The 25,486-nt window shown below is 40.5% G+C and overlaps 1 protein-coding gene across 1 annotated transcript in view; it reads left to right on the forward strand.

Moving 5' to 3' along the window:
• The first annotated feature begins 21,182 nt into the window (after nt 1-21,182).
• Nucleotides 21,183-25,486, forward strand: part of SDC2 (syndecan 2) — a 104,744-nt gene continuing 100,440 nt past the window's right edge. Inside the window, exon 1 of the mRNA XM_058564671.1 lies at nt 21,183-21,660. Within this exon, the coding sequence (XP_058420654.1) occupies nt 21,601-21,660 (60 nt within the window). The 5' untranslated portion in view covers nt 21,183-21,600. The remainder of the gene's footprint in view (nt 21,661-25,486) is intronic.

Below are 25,486 nucleotides of genomic sequence, written 5' to 3' on the forward strand. Positions count from 1 at the left end.
CTGCAGTACTACTTACGCTCCTGAGCTTGAGAGGATCTGGTGAAAAGTTTCCCCTCCCTATCCTGCTGCCCTCACTTCCCCACAGGCGCCTCCTGAGAGAACTCCCTCAGTATATTATGTGCATGCAGAGTTCTCACGGGCTCTGTTTCCAGAGAACTTAACATAAAACATGGTCTAACGCCTCAAGACACTTAGTAAGAGCCGTTTGGGGCACATGTTGTGTGACCTGGGAGATGATAATAAAAAGCTGTGGGATTGCAGAGGAAGGACGGATTTGGGCTGGAGGAGCAGGGAAGGCCTCAGGGAATGGCCTGAGCCAACATTTGTCCTGTATGCACCTAACTGAAACAGCATACTTTCAGACTAGGCTTTGTTCTGTCAGCCACCTTCAGATGTCACTGTGTCCTATGCACACAGAATGTGTAATGCTATTTTCAACTCAATTTTAGTTGTCACAAAATAAATGTTTTTTCTCAAAAGCAATAACACTTTTACCGCTTAAGGCCTCTTATGTCCTCGATGTTAAAAGTAAAACTTAGGGGCCGGCCCCGTGGCTTAGCAGTTAAGTGTGCACGCTCCACTACTGGCGGTCCGGGTTCAGATCCCGGGCGTGCACCAACGCACTGCTTCTCCAGCCATGCTGAAGCCACGTCCCACATACAGCAACTAGAAGGATGTGCAACTATGACATACGACTATCTACTGGGGCTTTGGGGAAAAAAAAGGAGGAGGATTGGCAGTAGATGTTAGCTCAGGGCTGATCTTCCTCACAAAAAAAAAAAGTAAAACAAATTTTTGTTGCACTTAGAAACCAAATAAAAAGTTTCTAAGATAAGTAAAATTATGTTTGTAGTTTTTCCTGGATAGATATAAAAAAGAAAAGAAAAAGACCAGATAAACCATTAAATTTTGAGACATCTCAGCAATTCATACTATCATCCTTTTGTTTTATCTTCCCTTTAGGTGATATACTGCTTAATATGTGAGCATTTGCCATTGCATCTCAGTACTTTACAATTTTACTTCATTACGTTTTCTACATGTTTATCTTGCTTCCTGACTTCCCCTACTCTCCAAGACAACTCCTGCTCCCATTTAACTCTCCTCTCTCACATCACCATACCAGTGCTTCCCCCACACCTTTTTTTTTTTTAATGAAAGTACTATGGCCATTGGCAAGCTATTCTGGGAGCATTAAGAATATTACATGGATTCACTGAAAAAGACACTGACTATTTGTTCCATTGGAGGTAAAGACACGTCTAAAGGGCAGTGTCTTCCCCAGGACATGAAAGTGTTCAATGAAAGAAGCAACCAACAACGACTAATCATTTGCCACTGGACAAGATAAGAAAAAATGTTAATTAGTGACTCTCCACCACCCATTTGCTTCTTTATTCCCTTCCTGCTTATCCACTGCCTGCTTATCTTTCCTGGACAATTGCCAGGAACCAAACTGACCTGCGGGAACTGCCCCTAAGCTGACTTGATGAGGGAACAAGGACCCTCCAGTCCCGCTGGGGGACAGGCCTGGAGTGGCTGGCCCACCACGGATGGCTGAAAGGTCTGCAGGTGCCCCCATGACAAAGGTGCTCACACCTGAACGGGGGACTTGGAAGGGATGAAAGACTCCTCATCTGCCCCTCTCTGTCTGCTTCTCACTTAGAAACACACTGGCATTTATGTTTTGACACTTTCACATCGAGAATTTCCTATATAATTCTTTGATTTTTGCTTTTTTAGGGTATAAAGTCGCAACTTGAAAGGAAAATACAGAAAAGATACTTTTACTCCTTCTCATTTCTCTCTTAAAAATATACAGTAATATATGCTTTGGGACTTTCTTATAGTCTTTTCTATAATTCTTTGCTTTATCTTTTTTAGTTCTAAACCAAGAATGGAGATAGACCAGCATCCAGATGCCTTACAACTTACTTCAAGGGGAAATGAGGAATTGTGCTGGTAAACATAGCAAGTGGTAGTTAATCATACTGCCCTATCTTATTTCTAACAAAAGCCTTGTAAAATGTGTTAGTCATCTCCATTTAATATAGTAACAAAAACAGATGAAAAATAGAGTGATTTGTTCAAAACTCATCATATTCATGGCAGAGGCAAAGCAAGAAACCAAGAACTCTTTGATCTGAACCCAAAAGAGCTTACATAGCTTCCAATTTAATGGGGGAAAAAGTTGTGAGCACACATCTTTGAACATAAAATGAAAACAGAAATATAGCTTCTAGTCCATTTACTAATTCTCAGAGAATGCAGTCTCCAGTTTTAGCGTTTGAAAGTTTATTTCAACATTTGAATGGTTTTAGCACCAGCCTCAATTAAGCCTTCATTTAGATTGCTATTAGCAACATTACTATATAAGAGATTTTTCTAACTAAAAAGGAATTAAATGCTTATTATCTTCTCCTTGTCCCCACCTCTAAATGTGCACTGCTGTTTCCTATTGTCCATAAAAGCAATAAAGCCATCGTCAACAACTTCCACCTAAAACTGACGTGTGCCTTTATGACTCACTTCTTGGATACCCACCTCGAGAGCACTAAAGCTGTACAGAAGAACCATAACTCACTGCCCTTTAAAAAAAAAGTATCCTTTAGCCAATGGCAAAGGATCTGCAGTGACAATGTTAAAGGCAAGCAAATTGAGAGGTACCAAGAAGAAAATTTCACCAGGGAAGAAGAGTGTCAGAATAGGCCTTTCTTTTTTTTAATCTCTTCCTAGGAAGAGATAAAAGGAAGAGATAAAATAATTTATGGCCTTTCTCAGAATTATCAGATTTGGGTAGGTTTCCTGGCTTGTTTTTATCTTAATTCTTTACAAATATGAAGATACTTATCACTTTTATTACTAGATAAAATATCTACCCAAGACTGTGATCTTGAATTTAAATTATAAGAAAGACTTTTTTGTTCTATTTGCAGCATGTAATTGGTTAAAATGGAACCACAGCCTATTTAATTATTTTTACCCCTTGTTTTCCTGTTATCTAACGAAGTTCAAAAACCTGAATTAGGTTTAAATTCATAGTTTGTAATTCATTTTTTGGTTGTCATTGCTGCTGTTATGGTTTAAAACAATTACTATTTCTAACTCCATCCATATATTTATTCCGTCCGTAGGCTCATTAGAGCTAAAAATAAATTGAGTTAGAATTAAATAAAATTAAAGGAACACAACATTTTTCAATTGAAGAAAAGAACCACCAATATTCTCTATACTATTAATGACCCCTGCCATCAGCACATCATTGCTACGACATGGTCCAAAAGAGAGGCAAATGTTTTATAGGCCAGTAAAATTTTTAATGGACTCAGATTCAAAACCTTTGTCTGCAACGCTAATTTAAACTAATTTGGGTTTATGATCTTTGGGGAGATTTGTGATCCACATGCAAATTATTATTACAATAAATTATTTTTCAGTAGGTGTCAATATAAAGCAAATGAGCATGACTCTATGACTAGGCAAAGGGGAAACTTTCTAACAAAAACAGTCAAGGGATAGAATGAGAAATCTTTTCCCAGATATGTCTTAAAATGAGTCCGATACTTATTTGTCCTAAGTGATTTAGTTGAAGCATCTTTGAAGGCTGAGTGATGGATTATGTAACTCTGAAGGTTCTTCCCATTCCTGCAATCCGATGATAAATCTGGGCATTACATTAGATTTGTGTTCTCAGAAATGGGTGACATGACTTTCTCCCCTTTGACTCCAATGAGAAAAATATATGTTGAGAGATTTTCCTCTGAGGCTCTCTGTCACTTTTCCTACCTGAAGACAGATATAATTATCCATAAAGGAAAAAAAAATGAAATTGGATCCCTACCACATACCAAACACAAAAATCAATTCTATATGGATTAAAGATTTCTATGTCAAATGCAAAACTTTAAAACTTTTAGAGCTCTGTAGGTGAATATCTTTCTGACCACGGATCTTTTAAACAATACCTCAAAATGTGCTGGGCGTATAATAAAGCTTGAGAAATCCAACTACATTAAACAAAGAACTTCTGCTCATCAAAAGAGACCTTTCAAAAGCAAAAAGGTAAGCCACAGACTGAGAGAAGGTATTTGTAACAAATGTAATAGATAATATTGTTATTAATATATAAATAGAACTCCTTTAAGTTATTAAAAGACAAATAATCCAAAGGAAATAGGCAAAAGAAATGAAGAGGCATTTCATAGGAGAGGTAACATACATGGCCAAAAAACATTTGAAGAGATGCTCAAGCTTATTAATAAGTAAGTAAATGCAAATTAATACTCTGAGAGACAATTTTATACCTATTTAATTGGCAAAAATTAAGAAATCTGACAATACCAAATATTGGAAAGGATGTGAACCAAAAGGATCATTTGTATATTAAAGGTAGGAGTGTAAATTGTTGCATCCATTTTGGAAAACAATTTGGCCCTATCTTGTAAAGCCCTAGCTCATGACCCCACGATTCTACTCATAGGCATATATGTGCGTGCTACCCAAACACTCATATTTTTGGGAATACCAAAAAAGAGGATGTTCACACTAGCAGAATAGACAAATTATTCTGTGGCATATTCACTCAGTAGAATGAGTGAACTATAACTATCCACAACAACATGGATGAATTTTAGTAACATAATATTGAGTGAGAAAAGCAAGTCTGAGATAAAAAATAAGCAAAACTAAACAACATATCATTTAAGTATATATAAAAAATGATAAACACAAAATCCAGGATAGTGGTTGTTTCTGGAATTAAGGAAGATAGTACAAAGGTAAGTTTAATTGGGGGATAGTGTAGCTCTTAGATTGGATGGCAGCTTCATAGGTTTTCATTAAATAATTTAACAAAAATGAATAAATGAAAAGATAGGTATGCCCAGACCAGAGATGATAGTGTTTGTGAACCAAGGATTATGATTAATCAGCTTTTGTATATATGAGGTCCCTCTAAGCCCCCAAAAGAGAAATAAATAAAAATAAAACTAGTGTTTTCACAATTGGTTTGTTTGTTTATAATCAAGGATTATAACATATCTTACAAGTCTCAATTCACAGATTCTGTACTACTTAACAGTATTTTTACCCACCTCCCTCAACTTTGTCTCTTCTTAGTGTTTCCTTTTTGGCTTACAGTTAGAGAAATGGGCAAAAAAGAAAATGCTTAAATGTTTTTCTCAAAAATCAGCGATAAGCCTAGAAAAATGACTTCCTAGGCTTTTATCTCCATACTTGACCATTCACCAGTGCATACTTCACCCTAACTCGCAGTAATGACATACATAGTTCTTTGAGTTTTCATTTTTGCCCATGGGGCTACTTTTTTTTTAAATCAGTCCCTAGGGGGTTAATACTTTTAGTTTTCTCTACTATTTAGTTTTCTATTATTTTTTTAGTTTTCTCTACTATTTGTCTATTTTCTATATTATTAATCCTGACTTTGTAATTTCCTTCTTTCTACCTATTTGAGTTTATTTTGCTTAACTTTCTTAGCTTTTTAAGTTGTAAATTTAGGGAGTTGATCTGAAACCTTTCTTTCTTCTAACATAAGCATTTAAAGTTATACATTTCTCTCTAAACACTGCTTTAGTTGTATTTCACAAACTTTAACACAGTATTTTCATTTTCATTTGGTTAAAAAATCTTTCTAATATACCTTATGATTTCTTCTTTAATCCGTTGGTTATTTATAATTATGTCGTTTAATTTCCAAATGTTTGGACCTTTTTAAAATATCTTATTGTTATTACTTTCTAATTTATTAGTTTCTAATTCATTTCTGCTGTAGCCAGAGAAAACATTCTATAAGATTTAAATCTTCTAAAATTTATGGAGACCTCTTTTATGACCCAGTTTATGGTGTACTTGGTGAATGTTCCATGTGTACTTTGAGAAGAACAGATACTCTGCGGTTGTTGGGTACAGTGTTCTGTGAAGGTCAACAAGGTTAACTTGATTGGTAGTTTTGTTTATATCTTCTACATCCTTACTGATTTGTTAAATCTATTTATTCCATCAATTACTGATAGAGGAGTGTTAAAATATCCAGCTACGACTGTCTCCTTTCAGTTCTGTCAGTTTTTGCTTCATGTCTTTAGAATCTCTATTACTAGGTGCATACACGTTCAGGATTATTATGTATTCCTGATGAATTGACACTTTGACATTAAGAAGAGTCTTTTTTAATATTTTGTAATATTTTTTGTCTTGAAGTCTACTTTGTCTGATTTTAATGTAGCTACACCAAGTTTCTTAGGCTTGCCGTTTACCAAGTATATTTTTTCTATTCTTTTAATTACAACCTATTCAAGTCTTTATATATAAACGCATTTCTTATAAACTGCCTATAGTTCAGTCTTACTTTTTTACCCAGACTGATTTCTGCTTTTGGTATGTGTAGTCCATTTGAATTTAATGTAAGTATTGCTGTAAATGGGTTTAAGTCTACCCTCGTGCCAATTTTATTCTATTTGCCTCAAATGTGAAATGGGGTGACCAAACATTCTAGGAAACACACGAGTCCCAGGCACACTATAAGAGTTGGTCCCCAACGGATCACAATATGCATCCTCACCTTATCCATATCTAATTCTAATTAATATTGTACCACTTTATATAAAATGTAAGAACCTTACTATAATTTCATATACTCCTCTCCTCTGTTCTTTTTGCAATTTCTCTCACGGATTTTTCTTACACATACATTATAAAGCCCAAACTAAAACTGTAATTACTTTTGCTTTAAACAGTAAAGTGTCTTTTAAAGAAATTAAGAGAAGAAAAACGGGTTTTTTAAAATTATGTATACATCTATTTACCATTCCTGGTGTTCTTCACTCCTGCCTGTAGATTTAGTTTCCATTTGGTATCATTTCCTTTCAGCCTGAAAAACTTCCTTTAATAGTTCTTACAGTGCGTGTCTGCTGGCAATGAATCCTCTCAGCTTTTGCTCATCTGAAAATGTCTATTTCATCCTTATTTTTCTAAGATATTTTTCCTAGATATAGAATTCTGGACTGTTTTTTCCCCTTCCATCACTTTAAAGTTACTTTTCCACTGTCTTCTGCCCACCAAAGTTGCAGAAAAGAAGTCAGCTAACATTCCTATTGTTTTTCCCTGTGCCAAATGTGTATTTTATTTTTATTTATTTATTTTTTTTTTTGTGAGGAGATCAGCCCTGAGCTAACATCCGCCAATCCTCCTCTTTTTTTTTGCTGAGGAAGACGGCCCTGGGCTAACATCGGTGCCTATCTTCCTCCACTTTATATGGGACGCCGCCACAGCATGGCTTACCAAGCAGTGCGTCGGTGCGCGCCCGGGATCCGAACCAGCGAACCCCGGGCCACCGCAGCGGAGCGCGCGCACTTAACCGCTTGCGCCACCGGGCCGGCCCCAAATGTGTATTTTATTTTTGACTTTTTAAAGATTTTCTTTTCATCTTTGTTTTCCATCGACTTGACTATAATGTGCTTAGGTGTAGTTTTCTTTGTATTTATCTCACACGCTATTCGTTGAGCTTCTTGGATCCAATTTTGGAAATTTTTCAGTCACTATTTCTTCAAATATTTCTTTTGCCTCTCTCTCTCTTCCTCGTCCTCCCACTCTTCTCCCCTCCCCTGTTTCCTCTCCCCTCCTGTCTCTTCTCCTCTTCTCTTCTTGGGCACTAACACATGTATGTTAGACCACTTGATGTTGTCCCACAAGTTACTGAGACTCTGTTCATTTTCTTTTATTTGCACTTTTCTAATATTTTACTTTTCAGTTCTAGAATTTTCACCTGATTCTTTTTTATAATTTCCATTTGTGTGCTAATATTTCTTATTTGTTTATTCTTTATGTCCATCTTTTCCTTCAAGTCTTTGAAATTTTTATAATAGCTGTTTTCTTTCTTTTTTTTTTTTTGAGGAAGATTAGCCCTGAGTTAACATCTGTTGCCAATCCTCTTCTTTTTTGCTGAGAAAGATTGGCCCTGGGCTAACATCCGTGCCCATCTTCCTCTACTTTATATGGGATGCCACCACAGCATGGCGTGAAAAGCAGTGCTTATCAAGGTCCGCACCTGGGATCTGAACCTGCAAACTCTGGGCTGCTGAAGCAGAACACGTGAACTTAACTGCTACACCACTGGGCCAGCCACTATAAAAGCTGTTTTAAAGTCCTTATCGGCTGAATCTAACATCTTGGTCACCTCAGGATCTATTTTTATTGACTGCCTTTTTTTCTTAATTATTGCTCACATTTCTCTATTTCTTTGCATGTCTAGTAATTATCAATGGTATTCTGGATATTGTGAGTGATTCACTGTAGACAGACTGCACTGTTTTACCTTCCTTCAAAGAGTGTTGAGTTTTGTTCTGGCACACAGTTACAATACTGGTAGACCTTCATTTTCCTGTCAGGCTTGGTTTTATGCTCTGTTGAGCGGGTTTATTTTGATTTTGTCCTTAGTCCTAGGGAATGGCTAGAACTTACTCTTAAGATGTGGCCGTTCTCTGATTTTAACTGAATGCAGTGATGTCTCTCTACTCTGGTTGGGCCAGGACTCCAATGTCTACCAGCACTGTGCAATCTCTAGTATCTCTGTTACCCGGCCCACCCACCCCATAAGCCAGTAACCGCAGCCCTGCTCAGAATAAGCCTGACATGTTCTCTTTAGCTGACAGGAAACCCCAACGAGAGGAAGGAGGAGATGGCTGAGACATATAGACATCAAAACCAGTTACCACCAGTTAAAGGCAACATGGCAGTCTGACTTGACCTGACATAGACCCCGCAGCTCATTAAATGCTCACTGTAATACATTACCATGCTACATAACACACCCACCAGCGCCATGACAGTTTACAATTGCCACGGCAATGGCAGGATACGACCAAATAAGGAAAGAAAAGAGATGGCACCCTTGATCTCCAGAAAAGCCTGCCTATTTCTCTGAAAACTATGAATTTTCCTCCCCTTCATTACCTAGACCCATTATAACACTGCTTACACGCCCCATCAGCTGAGAAGTTGATTTGCGAACCTAGTTCCCACTTCTCCATTTTTTGGCCATTGAATAAAAGTTTGTGCCATTGACCACTCAGCCTCGGTTTCATTTCAAATCTATGACTCTGAACAGAAAAGAACCCCCTGGGGAGGGGACGGATTGAGGGTATGAGGCCCACCCTTGGGTCCCTCCTCAGAGCTCCTCCAAATGTGCATTGGAGTCACACCAAAGTAAGGTCAATTTGGTAACATCTCTACTCTGCTTTTAACTGTCTTCTCTTAGACTGCTAGCCCTCTCCAAGGACCCATGATGAAACCCCACACAGACCTCTGGGGTCACCCCTTATATAGCTACCTACTTTCCAGTACCCTACTCACAAATTCTAGCCTTTTGCAGCCCCAATTGCTCATCTCACTCCTCAACTCAGCAAGACTGCAGTTCAGGCTTTCTCTCCCTGAGCCGTGGTCCAGAAATTTCCTGCAGTCAGAAAGCTAGCAGAGCCATGGGTGTCCCTTTATGTATTTCCTGTCTCCCAAAAATCACAGTCCTGTACTGCCTGTTATCTCATATATTTTGTCCATTTTAAAGTTGTTTATGATAGGTGGGCAAGTCCGGTATCAGTTAGTCCATTCTGGCCAGAAGAAGAAGTGACATTACTTGAATTTTATAAGCTTTCATTTTGTTTTTATAAGAACTTGGAATTTTTATAATGTTGCAAAGCAAACTGAATTATGACTTACATTCACAGTTCAGAAATCTAATTTGTAATGTTTTTGCAAAACTGTCACATCCCCAACTGTTATAAGTTTTCTCCCTTTCAGATGTTAGAACATTTCTCTGGGACACTGGTGGGCCATCCTTCCACCCCCGTTCCCACTGCTTCCCTTCTCAGGTCAAACTCATGCACATTACCCCGAAGTTATTAACCATCCACATCTTCTGGAATATTCACCTCAAAACTTGAATTCTAAAAATCCTTAAAACCTTTAAAAATCCAACGTCCAGTCATCATTTGTGCATTATGAAAATGCTTCTTGAATCTGTTTATATTTTCATTCTAAGCCTTATTTGGGGAAAAGATCTCCAATATGTACTACTTTTTACTTTTACGTATGTTTAAAATTTGTTATAATCAAATGTTATAGCAAAAACAAAAAGAAATTTCCAAAAGTTCACAATTAGTTATCTCTCATTTGTCCTAAAACTCTTTCCTCTAAGAACTAAGTGATGCCCTTTGGTTCCTAATCCAGGATTTGATGAATAAGCCTGATCTCTTTCCAAGATAACTTTCACTACTCTATAAACATCAGTCACTTTCCTGTTATCCTTTATCTTGTCTGAACTCTACTGTTTCATTTAGTCTCTCCTCATTGGATAGCTCCTAAATCCATGTGTTTTGCTGCTTTTCCGAAGAACCTTCAAATGTCCTTTATGCCTCCTTCTGAAGCACAGTAACCCTACTGCATCTGGTACTCCAGGAGAGCATCCATGATGGATATACACAAGAATAAAATAAATACCACCCAGCAAGTTGAGGTCCTCTTTTGCTTGAGATGCATAGTGATGACAGACAAAAATATCCAAATTATGTTCTCTGATGACAATACAAGTCATTTGGTACTTGATAATAAAAAGATGGATTACAAAAATCTACAAATACAGAAACTGAAAAACACATTAAAAAACAAAACTGGAAATTCCCTCAGGGAAATATTTATGAATTTTGTTTAAGCCTTTAAAAAGTTAACAGGTAACTAATGCCTCCAATTCCCAAGCAAGCAGAATTTATGGAAGAGATTTCAGAAGGCTTTGAAAAGTTCCAGACACATTGGGCTGGGAATCCTGGCTCCAAAACTCACTAGTTGGGTCTATTTGGGCAAATGATGGAAACTCCCTGAGCCAGTTCCTAGTCTTTTATATGCAGACATTCCTTGGTTTGCATGAAGTTTTGCCTGAAATGTTCACCTTACAAAGAACTCTTGCTCTTTAAACCATGTCTGTTCTCACTAAATGGGCTTCAAAATCTAGATCTGTCTGTCTGGCTTCACAGCCCTTTCCAGCCACTCTGTCATAATTTCAGTAGTGTATTTCCTTTTAGAAAATATAAAATAAAAGATAGCTTAGGAGGGTCCACCAAAGTGCTAGTCCTAAACACACTGCCCACCCCCCACCTCCCACCATGTGTGCCCTTGGTTCTCCTAAGGAGGATCCAGAAAAGAAATGGGCCATGGAGCATCTGTGGGGCAGGAGACACTGTCTGCTCTGTATCAGTGTACTAAGTCTTTCTGATCCCTTCTGCAAAGGCCAAGGAGGGGCAAATCTTCCCTGCCCTTGAGGCTGAGAACCAGGGAGGAGAGAGGCTTCCTTCAGGTGACCTGGCAGGGACGTAAGAGAACTGACAGCAAGCCTACCTATGGGTGCAGGGACACATGAGCAGAACCCCTTTAACTTCCATCACCTGTGGATCCTCATCATAAGGATACTCTCAGATCAACCAGATCTGAGAGCAAACCAGCCAACAAAGAAATATAGCACCCCGTCTGACGGTTCCCAGCAGCCCGAGAGAGGAAAAACAATTAGATCGCACACTCAAGGAAATAAAACTGCTAGAGGAGACAGATGGAAACATAAGTTTAAAAAAATACATGCACTTAAAAGAGCTCAAATGCACCTGCAAATAAATAAATAAATATTAATTAATTAATAATTAAAACATGATTTCCTAATAAAAAATTCAGAAGATGAATCAAAAGAGAAAATAATCACTGTTGTTAAGATCTGAATTAGTGGTCTGGAAATTCGTGAAGACACGCAAGCAAAAATATGAGGAGATGGAAATCATGTCAGAAAAGATAAGAAATTCAGAGAATGTATTCAGGTCCCTTAACAGACAAATAATAGGAGTAACAGAAAGAGAAAAAAAATCAAAAGAGAGAAAACAAATAAATGACTTAAAAAAACCCACAACTAAACAAACAAACAAGAAGTCTTTTACTCGAGTAGAAAGACCTGCGGCTGGAAACTGAAAGGTACATTGAAGAGAAATCACAAGGACATAGCTATATTCTCCTAGCAAAACTCCTAAATGCTAAAGATAATTTAAAAATCTTACAAGCTCCTAAACAGAAGAACAAGTTACCTGCAGGAGAAAATGCATAGCCTCAAATGCTTTTATTATTAAAGAAAGACAAAAATAAAAAGAACTTAGAATTTCATTTAGGAAATTATAAAGAGATCAATTTAAAAAACAAAAGAAAAGAATAAGAGAGAATTAATAAAGATAAAAGAGAAAGCAAACAAACACAAAATGAGTAAGCATAAGTAAATGTAAAAATTCCTTTAAAAAAGATTAGTAGTAGAAGAGATAAATCACTGGAGCCTGATGAGAAAGAAGCGTCAAAGAGACAAGGTTAGGAATGAGAAAAGAATGCAGGAGAAATTTTAAGAATCATGAGAGAATGCTTCTCTCTCTAAAAGCAAATATATAGCAACCACTTTTAAAACCTAGAAAATAATAATGACTCTCTGGCAAAATACCAATGACTGAAATTGACCCAAGAAGAAATACTAAACTTGAATAGACCAACTCTGATGGAAAAAATAGTGGTAAGAGAACTACCATTTAAATAGCCACCAAGAGTAAATTGGTTGCTAGAGCAGGTGCTATCTAATCTCTAAAGAACTGATCCTTCCAATGCTGCTCAAATTAGTCCAGGCCAGAGAGGAAATATAGAAATCTCCCCAATTCATTTTTTGTAGTCAGCACAACTTTAATGCCACAGCCTGACCCAGTAGAAAACAGGATGAAAAAATTATAGACCTGTATCATTTTCAAATAAGATGCAAAAAAAATTAAGTAAAATATTAGTAAACATTAGCAAGTTCTCAAAAATGGATGAACTAAGACCAAGTAAGGTTTTTTTTTTAAGGAATGTGGAAGTGGCTTGCTATTAGAAAATCACTCTCAGGGAACATCAACACAAACTATTATATCGACCAACTAAAGGGTAAAACCCATAGAATCATATCAATAAATCTTGGAAGGCCTTTGATAAAATTCAACAACCATTTCTAACAAAAACTCATAATAAGTAATGAAAATGTTTGATCTGCTAAAGACGACTCCCAAACCAACCACAGCTGTCACTCTAAATGATAAAACACAGTACACTAAATCATTTTCATTAAAATCAGGAGCTGGATTGGAATGCCTTGTTATCATCATTATTGTTTATAAAACTTCTGTTGTTAAATAACTGGCGTAGATATTAGAAAAGATATTAAAGCCACACTTTTAGTTGATGATATAATTGTATACCGAGAAATCCAAGAGACTATAGTAAAAAATGTGCTAGATTAATTAAAGAATTTTAATTATGGTAGTATACAAAATAAATATTAAAAGATAGGAAAGTTTTCCTTTAGCAATATGTTCCTAAATGAAAATGGGGGAAATTGTATTTATAATGTGACAAAGTATATATAATTAATGAGAACATATATAAAAAGAAGTTCACAGGATCTATAGGTAACTACACTATCTTATAAAAAGACATTTAAAGATCTGAACAAAGTTCAATGTAACATTTTTCTGCTTTGAGATGACTTAATATCATTAAAAAATGTTAAGTGCCCCAAAACCAATATAATTTTAGTTCAGTTACAAATGGAATTCTAAAATGGTTTATTTTGATTGTCTCCAATGTCCTTAGAATTTACATGGGGGCTGACCCCGTGGCTTGGCGGTTGGGTGCGCGCGCTTCGCTGCTGGCGGCCCGGGTTCGATCCCGGGCGCGCACTGACGCACCGCTTCTCCGGCCATGCTGAGGCCGCGTCCCACATACAGCAACTAGAAGGATGTGCAACCATGACATACAACTATCTACTGGGGTAGAAAATGTGAAGAAAAAAAAAAGAATTTATATGGATGAAAAACTAGCCAAAAATATCCAAGAAAAGCAAGAAAAAAAGAAAAGAAAACTGTGTGGTTAGGGACAGTAGGGAGATGGCATTTAGAAATATGGGAGGGTACTATATTGTCAGGGTAATCAAATGAATACAGTATGATATGGGAATAGACAAATAGATCAGTGGATAGAATAGAGAATTGGAAATACATTGCAGTACATATAAGAATATACGTAAGATGGATTAATACCACAGTAGTAGATGGGTATATTAATAGCAATCATACAAGAGCTCTTATAAGAAAAAGGCATATTACCATGTAGAAAAATGGGAAAAGGATATGAACAGACAATTCACAGAAGACCAACTCCAAATATAACAAACACATGAAAAAGATGCTCTAAAGCACTTAGAGTAATCAGGAAAATGCACATAACACTAGCAATGAGCTGTCACTTCATACTTATCAAACTGGCCAAAAAGAAAGCTAACACCTATTGCTGGTGGGGCCGTGGAGAAAGGAAAAGGAGACTCTCAAATACCACTGGTGGAAGGGTGAGAACTTTTTGTTGTTATTGTAAAACTGTCAAACAATATCTCATAAAATTAAAAATATTTATACTCTCCAACCCAACAATCTCGCTCTTGGGAATCTAGCCCACAGAAAGAAAATCACTATTAATTAAGGAAATATATAAAAGGCATTTCCTGTAAGATTGTTTGTAGGAAACAACTGGAAACAGAATGAATGCCTATTACAGGGAAATCGTTGGATAAGCATGAAATACCCACACCAAAGGGAAATAGGCAGCCGTTAAAGAATAAAGAATGAAAGTTCTGTCAAGTGACTTGGAGGAATTTCTACAAGATGAAGAAAATGTTAAATGAGATCTCATTTTGTAAAACAAATAAGAACAAAACAAACAAACGCACTTGTGTGTGTGTCATGTACGTGTGTACCCATTTAGGGTTATAGGAGTGGGAGGGAAAAGGGGACAACTCATGCTGGGCTGTCCACACAGGAAACCTGGGGTGTTGGGGTGTGCCTGGGGGGGTGGGCGGGGTGGGAAGAGCTGCTTTACAATGCAACACTGAAGTGAAATCTGCAGAGAACTTCCCTCCGAGGTCCTTCACATCACTAATAATACAAGAAAGGAGCATAAGGTAGACATATCACTCCGTGGTAGTCTTTTTTTCCTTCCCAGAAGCATTTTCCTTTATCTTCATCTGAATTCAAAGTAGTGATTTTTTGTTTGTTTGTTTTAACAATTCAATTCTTTTTATTTCTATTTCAGAACTTGCAATTTTGGAAGTTTATACTCTTTCTCTGGGTTTTTATTTGGATTTAAACTTCTTAGGGTGCATATTTTTTAAAAAAGATAGAATGATGGGTACTTGTTTCCTATGCCCTTCCTAATGCTATTCAGTTTTTTGTTTGAACTTTTAGCCACAACACAACATGTTTCTAAGAGCAAATTTTATCATGACTCAAATATTCTACCTCAAGTTATAATTAATAGGTGAGAATTAATTGTCTTAAAAATCTGTTATTCAGTCTAGAGGGATCAGGGAAGGCTACCTGGAGGAGGTGTGTGATACACAGTAGGCACTCAAATATTTGCCAATGAGGACACTTCTAAACTGACACTGAAGAGGCAAATAGGACTTAGCCAGGCAGAGAATTGGGAGAACAGAGAGATTATTCCAGGTGGAAGAAATACTAATAATGACAACCAGCATTTATAATAACTGGCATTTATGGAGACAACTAGCATTTATTGGAAGTTCACTATGTGCAAAGTAACTTGCTAAATACTTTAAATGCATTAGCTCATAGATTCCACACATTAATCTTATTATTTCCAATCTCCAGATGAGGAAACTGAAGCTTAGATTTAGTGGACTGCTCAGGTATCAAGGCCTCTTAGAACACAGTAAGAGGTGTAACTGGGATTCAAACCCCAGTCTGCCTGCCGCCAAAGCCTGAGCTATAGCCACTGTAATGTACAGCCTCCCCAACAGCAGGTGTAAGATGCCACATTGTGTCACCTTAATGTATTGCATTACTTAACAACTCACCCAAGCATGACCATGCTACCTGTTTCACATTTCACCACCTGAAAGAATTTAGTAGCATTTCCACACCCAGATGTTTGTGCACTTTGCCTTCTAGATCTTTTAGAAAAATGTTCAATGAAGCAATTTCCAGCATTAACCTATAGGTGATCCCAGTGTTAATACTATGCTATTCAGAGAAATACGTATGTATTCTATTCTGCTTTTAGAGTTTTTAAGATATCTAACTCTACTGATTATGGAAAATAGTTCCCCCAAGGTAACTCAATAATTTAAACATCATTTTCTTTAAATTTTGTTCTTAAAATCTGAATTAGTTTTATAGTAGTTTGTCTTCATTAAGACTGTTCTTTATCCATACATGCCTTCTAAAGCACTACACAGCAAGAATTCCATTCTATTCAGAGTGAAGATAAGGTAGTCAAAACTCTGCCTCGTTTTCATCTCTGTCTTTGTCCGGGATCATTTGTTTACCAGGAACAGAAGCCTTCTTAAACTAGCTAAAAAAAATGAGGAATTTACTTTAAGAATACCAGAGTATCTCACAGATCTTAAAGAAATAAAGCCGATTGGGGTCTCAAAAGAGGCTAGGAAAGGAACTGAAAAAGGAAGTCAGGAACTGACATGCTTCTGGAGCCACGTGTCCTCCGTTTCTGCTTCTGTCTGTTGCCCTGCTTTATTCTTCCACTGTAGAGCAGCCTTTTCTGTTTCAGCACACAAGGACCCCTCGCTAGTTTTGGATGACTCCCAGGCCAATGTACAATCGAGTTAGACTCTGAATTCCTTGATGTAAATGATCTACAGGGTGAATATGATTGGCTACTGGCCCACTAATAAATTGCCTCCCCCCACATCCATCCATAATTGTGAGCAAGGAGGTATGGGATCATTTAGTATACAGCATGTAGGGCTCCCCTTCTAGCATATAGTATGTGGGGTGCCATCCTAGAGAGGATGGAACTCTAATAACAGTGAATGAGGTAGGGCTGGCTGCCATTAAAGTAATAGTCTACAGAGTGTACTAACAAGAGTAGTACCATTTTACATAAAATCAGCCAAGATTAGATTTTCCTGTCCAACTGGATATATGCAAATGCAATGCAAATACTTCGAAGATACCTTTATGGAACCTTTCTAAATTCATATATCCAAGTATGGCTCTTAGGAAAATGTTCTTTGATGCCTAAGAATGATATAATTCTATAAACAATGTTTTCTTTAAAATTTCATATCTGATTTTAGGATGAAATTTGTCATGTACCCTGGTCATAGACTTTGTGATTTGAGGACAACTCAATTTTAAAACGTGTTAACTCTAACACCTTTCAAGAAAATTCATGTGCTTACCCAATGAGTACCTGGCACATGGCAAGTGATCCATATATGCTTATTGAATGAAAAAATGTCCAGTTTTACCAGTCTTTCAAGAACCATACCACTCTGTTAGGGAAACAGACAAGAGTGTTTTGCCTACTGTTTTATTCAGGGGATAATTTATGTATTATACAATTCTTTGACTTTCCTGCCTGTGTCCTGCTCCCCAAAATGTGACAATTTTGTTCAACATTAGCACCGAATCAAATCATGAAACTCAAATTAGCCAAATTCCCTGGCAAAGGGTTGACAGAGGCAAATGGAGAGAACAGTGGAAAGACTGAAGCTAAGAAGAGATTTTTTGAATTGCCTGTAGATTTCCGTCATGGCTTCAGCTCACTTGCCATTATTAGCATGGGTAATTAATAGTTGGCTGGCTGGATTTCCTCTTATTCTCCGGTTCTATCATCTTTCAAGTGAATTTAGTCAGGGCTGATCCTACCAAATGGATTTCTAGCCTAGACTCCTGATAACAGTCCAAGGAAGGGCGAGTGGAAGAACAACCGAGAACAACAAAGTGGCATCTTCCTCCCTTTGACGTTTCCCACTCTGACAGCTCACCTTGGGACACGGCACCTGCTTGTCCACAGTTATAATGTGATATCATTAGATGTCATAATGACAGAGTCCAATGTGTCAGCTTAGGTTAAAAAATATGTCGCTAGTAGCTTTCATTTCTATCATTTCATCTGGTTCCCTTTAATTCCTGTTTTTTACATTTCTGCAGCTCAGTCTCCATATTGTTCATTTTTTATATTTTCTCCTGAGGTTCTTGAGGTAGGGTGTTTATTCTTTTAGCAATCAGTGAAGCTATTTGGGAAGTGATTGGTTTTGCTATTTTATTTGCTGTGCCTCTCAAAGCGCAGCCCTTAAATGGAGGACATGACATCACATATGTATTAGGGAGTAGCCTTTAGCTCTAGTAGCATGCTATACTTAATATATTAGATATACTCCACAAAATTCTACTGAATTTTAGTCCTCAGATAAAAAAACAAAATCCCCATTAGCAACACACACAAATAGGCTGCTATAGACTGAATGTTTGTGTCTCCTCCAAAATACATATGTTGAAATCCTAATCTCCAAGGTGATGATGGGGCCTTTGAGAGGTGCTTAGGTCAGGAGAGCAGAGTCCTCATTTAGGGGACTAGTGCCCTTATAAAAGAGGCTCCAGAGACTTCCCTCACCCCTTCCACTACGTGAGGACACAGAGAAAAGACAGTCATCTATGAACTAGGAAGCCGGCTCTCACCGGACATCGAATCTGCTGGCACCTTCATCTTGGACTTCCCAGTGAGAAATAAATTTTTGTTGTTTGTAAGCCACTCAGTCTATTATATTTTTCTTACAGCAGCCCAAAGTGACTAAGACACAGACCTCCGTCATTTCCAAGTTTAGACATGTTCCTCACACCGGCAGACAGCCCCTGGCCCCTACCCTCACCCCCACTCAGCATAGGCAGCTTTTGTGTAGCTAGCTCTTGTGTAGGTGCTTTCACTATTAGTGCTTTTTATACCTTCAGACTATCCTTTTGGCTACACCTGTTAATGCATTTGATCGTAAGATCTTGAATATTTATTTGTTATCATATACCTGATATTGTGTGATTCTCAAAATGGTACCATTCCCTTGTCACATATACCCTCAATGCTGCACGACCGTTTATAAAAAACAAGTCACTGTGAGACTCATAACCGCCGAGAGCCTTGCGGTATGTCTTCAAGGGCACGGACAGATACAGTCCTTCAACACCTGCATCTGCTTATTCATTTTTATCACTGTTTGCCCCAGCCGAACCAGAGAGCAGCCACCATACTTCTTGTTAGGCAGATGCTCCAATAACAGCAATATCTGTGAGAGCCAGCGAATGGGTGCATTTTCCCCTTTTGCTGGAATTCTAATTTCTTTGATGGATTCTTAAGTGTTGGGGGAAAAAGGGCTGTGGCCTTGCCTGAAGGCTGGAGAGCAGACTAGAGGTCTCTTCTGAGGGTAGAGGTGACATTTTATGGCTCTTTGCATTTCTCTCACATTGCTCATTTTTTTGGAACCTCTTTTCATAAGTCTCCCCATCTCATGAAATTCTTCAACCCCCAGAGAATCCATCTTAAAAATACGGCCATAGTTCATTCTTCCAAAAACCAAGCTGGGCCCACATAGACCCACAGGCGCCAGCTCAGTTTCTGTGGAATGGGAAGCATCAGATGATACAACTTCCAGCCTCCTGATCTTTTTCTTCTTTTCTTCCTCCTCTGCTCTCTCTTCTATTTCCCCACATTGTCTTTTTGGCCGCCAGTGCCTTAGATTTGCCCAAAGAGAGCTTGTAGTTGGCACTCAAAAGCAAAGAGCTGGATGTCTCCGACTTTGAGTTGTAACTCTCCAGTTCTCTAAAATGTCTTTCTTTGAGATTTATTACAGTGAAAGGTTACTAAGACATTGTTATTCTCACTTAGAGTACTACTGTATTTTATTCTAATACTAAGTTAAAAATTACCATGGTGTACTATCTACATATCTACATCTATGTATCTTAAAGGCTCACAGCTCTTATGCAGTAGAGATTTGAGTTTTGGATCAAAATTTACTCAAGAACTATTGTGTGTCTTTACATATCAGGAATGAGAATACACAGTGGTGAACAAGACAGAAAGTTCCCTGGTCTCCTGCAGTAGGCATTCTAGGAGCAGAATGGCTCCGTAACTCATTTACTCCATAAGTCAGAGAGAAAAACAGTGTTAGAAACTGGAAGGGAATATGCATTTGTCATCAGCTGTAGTATACCACAGACACAGAATTGAAAAAAAAATTTCATAACAAAATATTTCAGATCAATTACTTCCATTCAGGAAATACATGCTCATTATTTTCTTCAAATTAGAAATCACTTTATTCCTCTTTTCTTTGAAGTTCTCTTAAATCTGTTATTATTCTGGGTCTCTATCCAATTTCTCACCAAATTGCCCTATTTGTAGCTTCCGAATGTTAACACCTCTATGCTGAAATGGAGCCTATAAAATGCCTTAGGGGCTTAAACTGTGTGTGAGGCAGAAATGGTATTTAAGCTCTTAATGAAACTATGAGCTTTGAAAGTGTTGTATTTTGGGTTTACGGGGTTTTCCTCCACTTCCCCTTTTCGGGAGGGTGGGAAATACTCTTAATACACGTTTATTACATTTATTGTCTTCTCTTTTAAAATACAGTTTTCATCAACTGGCGATTTATGAATACATTGCTTGAAGGCATCCGTAAACTTTGTGTGTTTTTCTCCAACTCTCAAAGCAGTTTCTTTCTACTGGTCTAATTCTCGCAGGCAAATATCCAGCTAATTATGTCTCTCGTTGCTTCAACGATCTTTCTCCAGAAAGTGAAAGTGAAGAGAAGAGAATAGAGAAGAAAAGAGCACGGAGGAGGAGAGAGGAAAAGTGGGGAGAGGAGGAAGGGAAAAACGGAGCGAGAAAAGGAAGGCGCCTGGAGCCCCGGAGCATTGATTGCGGACGAGCCGACCTAGAGCGGCCACAGCGCAGAGCCGCCGGCGCCCACTGGTCCCCGGAGCTGCCAATCGGGGCGTAATCCTGTAGGAATTTCTCCCAGGTTTGGCTGGGAGTCACACTGCCGCCTCCTCTCCCCCAGACGCCCGGAGGAGCTCGGAGAAGCAGGCTACGGAGGGAGGGAGGGAGCGGGAGGAGAAGAGGAAGAGGAGGAGGAGGAGGAGGAGGAGGACCCGGGGTGGGAGGCGGCCGCGCGAGAGGAGGAGGGGCGCAGCCGCTGAGCCACCAGCCCCGCTCGGACGCGCTTCCCTCCAGATACTCCGGGAGCTCCAGCCGCGCCGACTGCGCGCCCCCACCGCTCTGCCCCCAAACTTCATCTGCAGCTACATTCCAAGCCATCTAATTTATTCCTCAGAATCAGAAACTGAGCCGCGACACAGGGAAGGAGTCCGCGGAGGAGTAAAACACGAGCAAGAAGAGCTCCAGAGAGCAGCCGCCCGGGAGCGACACCTCAGCGTCGGGAGTGCAGAAACCAACAAGTGAGAAGGAGCCGCGTTCCGGGGCGCAGCCGCGGGCGGCGGGAGCAGGCGCAGGAGGAGCAAGCGAGCGCCCCGAGTCCGGAGCTCGAGCCCCCGAGCCCGAGCTGCGGTCGCTGCAGCTGGTGTGGTCCGGATTTGTCTGCGCGGCTGCGCCTGGCGCTGGGCAAGAGGCTTCGTTTCGCCCTGGTTGCAAGCGTCGGCTGGGAGCAGCCGGTCCCCGGGGAATATGCGGCGCGCTTGGATCCTGTTCACCTTGGGCTTGATGGCCTGCGTGTCGGCGGAGTCGGTGAGTGAGCCAGGCGGGGGACACGCGCGCCGTTTAGGGTGCTCGAGGCCGAGCGGAGTCTGCAGCGCCCTTGGGGAATCAGGGAGCGCCACCTGGGGGAGTCCACCTCCCCACCCCCAGACGCGGCGTTCGGCCCCCGGGATCTGCTGGGACAAACGCACTCGCTCTTCCACCCCTTTTCCCCTTCCCTTCCCGCAGAAAAGCGCCGCTCGCTGGAGTTGCCCCGAAGTCCCCGGGGATGAGGGCGCGAGAATCGCCGTTTTGTCTAACCGCAGAGGCCCCTGAAGTCACTCCCAACTTCTTCACCCTCGGAAGGGTCTTGTTGCCTGGCCCGGGAAGGACCGAGGGAAACGGTGGCCGGAGACGGGAGCCCGGGTAGGGCCTTCGAGGAAAGGGGTGCACCCTGCGCGCTCCCCAAGACCCAGGAGCAACCTGGAAACTTGGGGGTCCCTCCCTCCGCACACCATTCCCCCACGCCAGCTTATAATGGATTGAATGCAAGTGCTGGGGAGATGGGGCCCAGATTTAAGAAACCCGAGAGTGCCCGGAGAGGAAAGTTTGCAAAAGTTCTTTTGTTTGATGTTCCCCGTGGCTGGGGCGAGGTAGCAGACACTACGTGGAAACGCTACTCGCCGAGGCGCAGTCCGCGGTCCCGCGGGGGGTGCGCGGAACGCGACGGAAAATGCTGGGGCGCCGGCCGCTGGAATCCCAGCGCTACGGCGACCCCCTCCTCCTGGAGGCGCGGAGGGCGGCCGCGGGCCCTTAGGGGCAGGAGGACATTTTACTACGGATTGCTCTGGAGTGCAGCATGCGGGGCGAGGCGGGGTGCGTGTGACACTGCGCTTGGCCTCGGGTCGCCTGGCCGCTCGGGGACCGAGGCTTCCAGCCCGCCACCCTCGCCCTCGCGGGCCCAGGCGGGAGTGCATCCGAGGCCCGGAGGAGTCTCTTCTCCGGCGGCGGCCGGCTGCCGGCACCCAGCCTTCCTCCGCGGCCCGGGCTGTGGGAACTTGGTTTCTCCTCCTTTGGGTCCTGTTTGGAGCGTGTTTCCCTACATCGCCCAATGAGCGCCCTCTGAAGGGAACTGCCTCCTGGGCTTCTCCTTGTCGGTGGCGGCCCCTACCTGGGCACCCCGAGCTTTGTCCGGCTGGGTGGAAGCCCCTCACTGGTCAGCCCGCAGCCTCAGTGCCGTCTGGGGCCCCGGTTATGAAGGGCAGCTGTTTCTGTCCCTCCTCGTTCCCCATATCTCCTCCCTTGGCCGCCTGATAACGTCTCCATTTCTAAATAACTGAACTATCTCATTGAAGACACGTCATGTCACCTTAGAGGTGGTTTTGTGAAATTTTCCACCTCGCCTTTCTCCCTTCTCCCTTTATTTTTTGAGTTGATGCGATTTAGGATTGGGAAACCTCTTTGGCACTGAGCAGCAGATGGGTATTTTCATCAGTGTGGGAGCCTCTGTGTGCCGGCACATCCCCAAACGTTACCCGCGATTGGAGAGCACGCAGAATTGTAAACTGGACAGAGTAGATGAGTATTTGGGTGCTTAGGCTGTAAAACAGAACTCCGAGCCTTATCGGTATTTCTCCTCGGCAAATGATCATGTAATCCGTTGGGATTGGTAATCTCCCAGTCAGTTATGAACTTTGGCTCGTTGTACAAAAAAAGGGGGAGATGGTTCTGAAATAATGTTTCAGAAAAACATTATTGCTCATCTTGTTGTAAAGCAGGGCAAAGGGAGAACTCCATCTCAAGGTTTTGAAGAGAAGCCTGCCTAAAAAAGCTGTACAGGAGGTCCTTTTGCTGAGTCCTGTTCAGGGATTTGCTAAGAAATATTACTGTTTGGGGATGCTAGAGAAAGCGTATCTCTATCTTCTGCCTCTTTGGGTTTTTGTGGAAATCCGACAGCGCTCCTTAAGGCAGCTTTTTGGCTGAATTGTACCTGTCCTCCCCGTGACAACTTTCCTCTGAACTCAGTGTCTTGAGGGCTTTAATATTTCTCATTTCCAACCAAAATTGGCTGTTTCCCCCAGTGAGCTGCTTCACTGTGGTAGATACTGTTTTCAGTAATTGGAATATCATCCAAAAAGGTGATTAGATATTTTTAAAATGTCAACTTGGAGACTCGAGCAGAGTCTTTGTTAAGCAATGAGTCAGTCTTTCTCAATAGAAGCTGTTTCAAAGCCCAGGATGTCTAATAGTCCATTTAAGTTACTTTTCAGTCTCTGTTTCATGTATAGCAGCATAAATTTATGCAAAGTTGAAAGACTTAATTTTTCAACATTTAGCCATTATAGTACATTATTTCCAGTACTTCACATTTTAATTTGAAAACTGCAACTGTTTCCTGGGAGTCAGAAATAGTGATTGTCTGAGTTTAAAGCCTCTTTTTAAAAGGAAGAAAGGAAAAATGTCTCCAGTCAGTGAATTCTTGAGTTTTATACTAAGCTCCAGGAAAAAAAAAAGGTTCTCAGGAACTAAGGCTCAAAGCTATCTGTGAAAAGGAACCCGTGGCCCTTCCTTTATGGGCTCTAGAGAGCCGGGAAAGCCTGTTCGTGGTGATGCAGTCATACTTTCCACCAGCAGGTTAGGACTTTCACTGCCGGGAGGCCATGCAAGGGGAAGGAGTGACTGAGTGTGGCGGTAGTGACATGCTGCTTTTTTCTCTCCATTTTTTACATGACTGTTTATCTTTAGAAATAATATATTGCAGACCTGTAAATGCATAATCTGAACAGGAAATGTGTTTAAGAAAAGGAAGCATTTTGAACTAGTGGCATTTTATACACATGCTTAGATGTGTGTAAATTAAAAGAAACTGTCAATCATTTGGACCCATGCATTACCTCTCAGTGTGTTATGAAAGGGAGGCTTTGGAAAGTTTGCATTAGAAGGAAAAATAAAATTGGAAACATATAACCTTTTGCAGTTCTTTAAAGAATGTGTTTTGGCTGGTCTAGTAATGAAACAAATTACTTTTGCTAGGGAATTTTATAGAAACAAGGGTTCTTTGTTAGTTGGATATTAGCGGTAGGTAGATGTCATTTAAGCAGGAAAGATCACGCTCACAGAAGATGGGTATCCTAGAAAGAATTTGAGTCTGCTCTGCAACACCTACTTCTGGGACCTGGGACATCTAGTTTTGATGGTGCTCACCATTTGAAGGGCTGTGTAACATGATTACTCACATGGCACCTTGAATAATTATTAGTTTGGAAAGGGTTTCAAAAGATCACCTAGTTTTTTCCTGGGCAGCACTAGTTCTGAAGTCTCCAGAAGCCCCCAGAGACCTGACTGGCCAGCTGCAGGTAGCCTGGAGTCTTCTCAGGTTGACAAAGCCTTGAGGCTGACCCAACCACACAGTCTGGCCAGCTCTGTCATTAAGGTTTATAGGGAGTCCGGTCAAGCCACTGTGCTATTGGCATGTCAGCTGGCAGTAATCAGAAGGTTGTGTGACGATTGTCATGAGTTTAGGTTCTCATGAGATTGTCTCTCCTCCATTGCCAAAAGTCAAACTAAGAGATCTTGGCCATCTTTTTTTTTTTTTTTTTCTGAGGAAGATTGGCCCTGAGCTAACATCCATTGCTAATCCTCCTCTTTTTTTGCTTGAGGAAGATTAGCCCTGAGATAACATCTGTGTCAGTCTTCCTCCATTTTGTATGGGGGTCGCCACCACAGTGTGGCTGAGGAGTGGTATAGGTCGGCGCCCGGGATCCAAACCTGCGAACATGGGCCACCGAAGCAGAGTGCCGAACCCAGCCACTACGCCATGGGGCGGCCCCATTGCCCACCATTTTCTTTTTCCCACTGTTGACAGTATATTCTAGTA

The sequence above is a fragment of the Diceros bicornis genome, chromosome 21 (genome assembly GCF_020826845.1).
Source record: "Diceros bicornis minor isolate mBicDic1 chromosome 21, mDicBic1.mat.cur, whole genome shotgun sequence".
Lineage (NCBI taxonomy): Eukaryota > Metazoa > Chordata > Mammalia > Perissodactyla > Rhinocerotidae > Diceros > Diceros bicornis.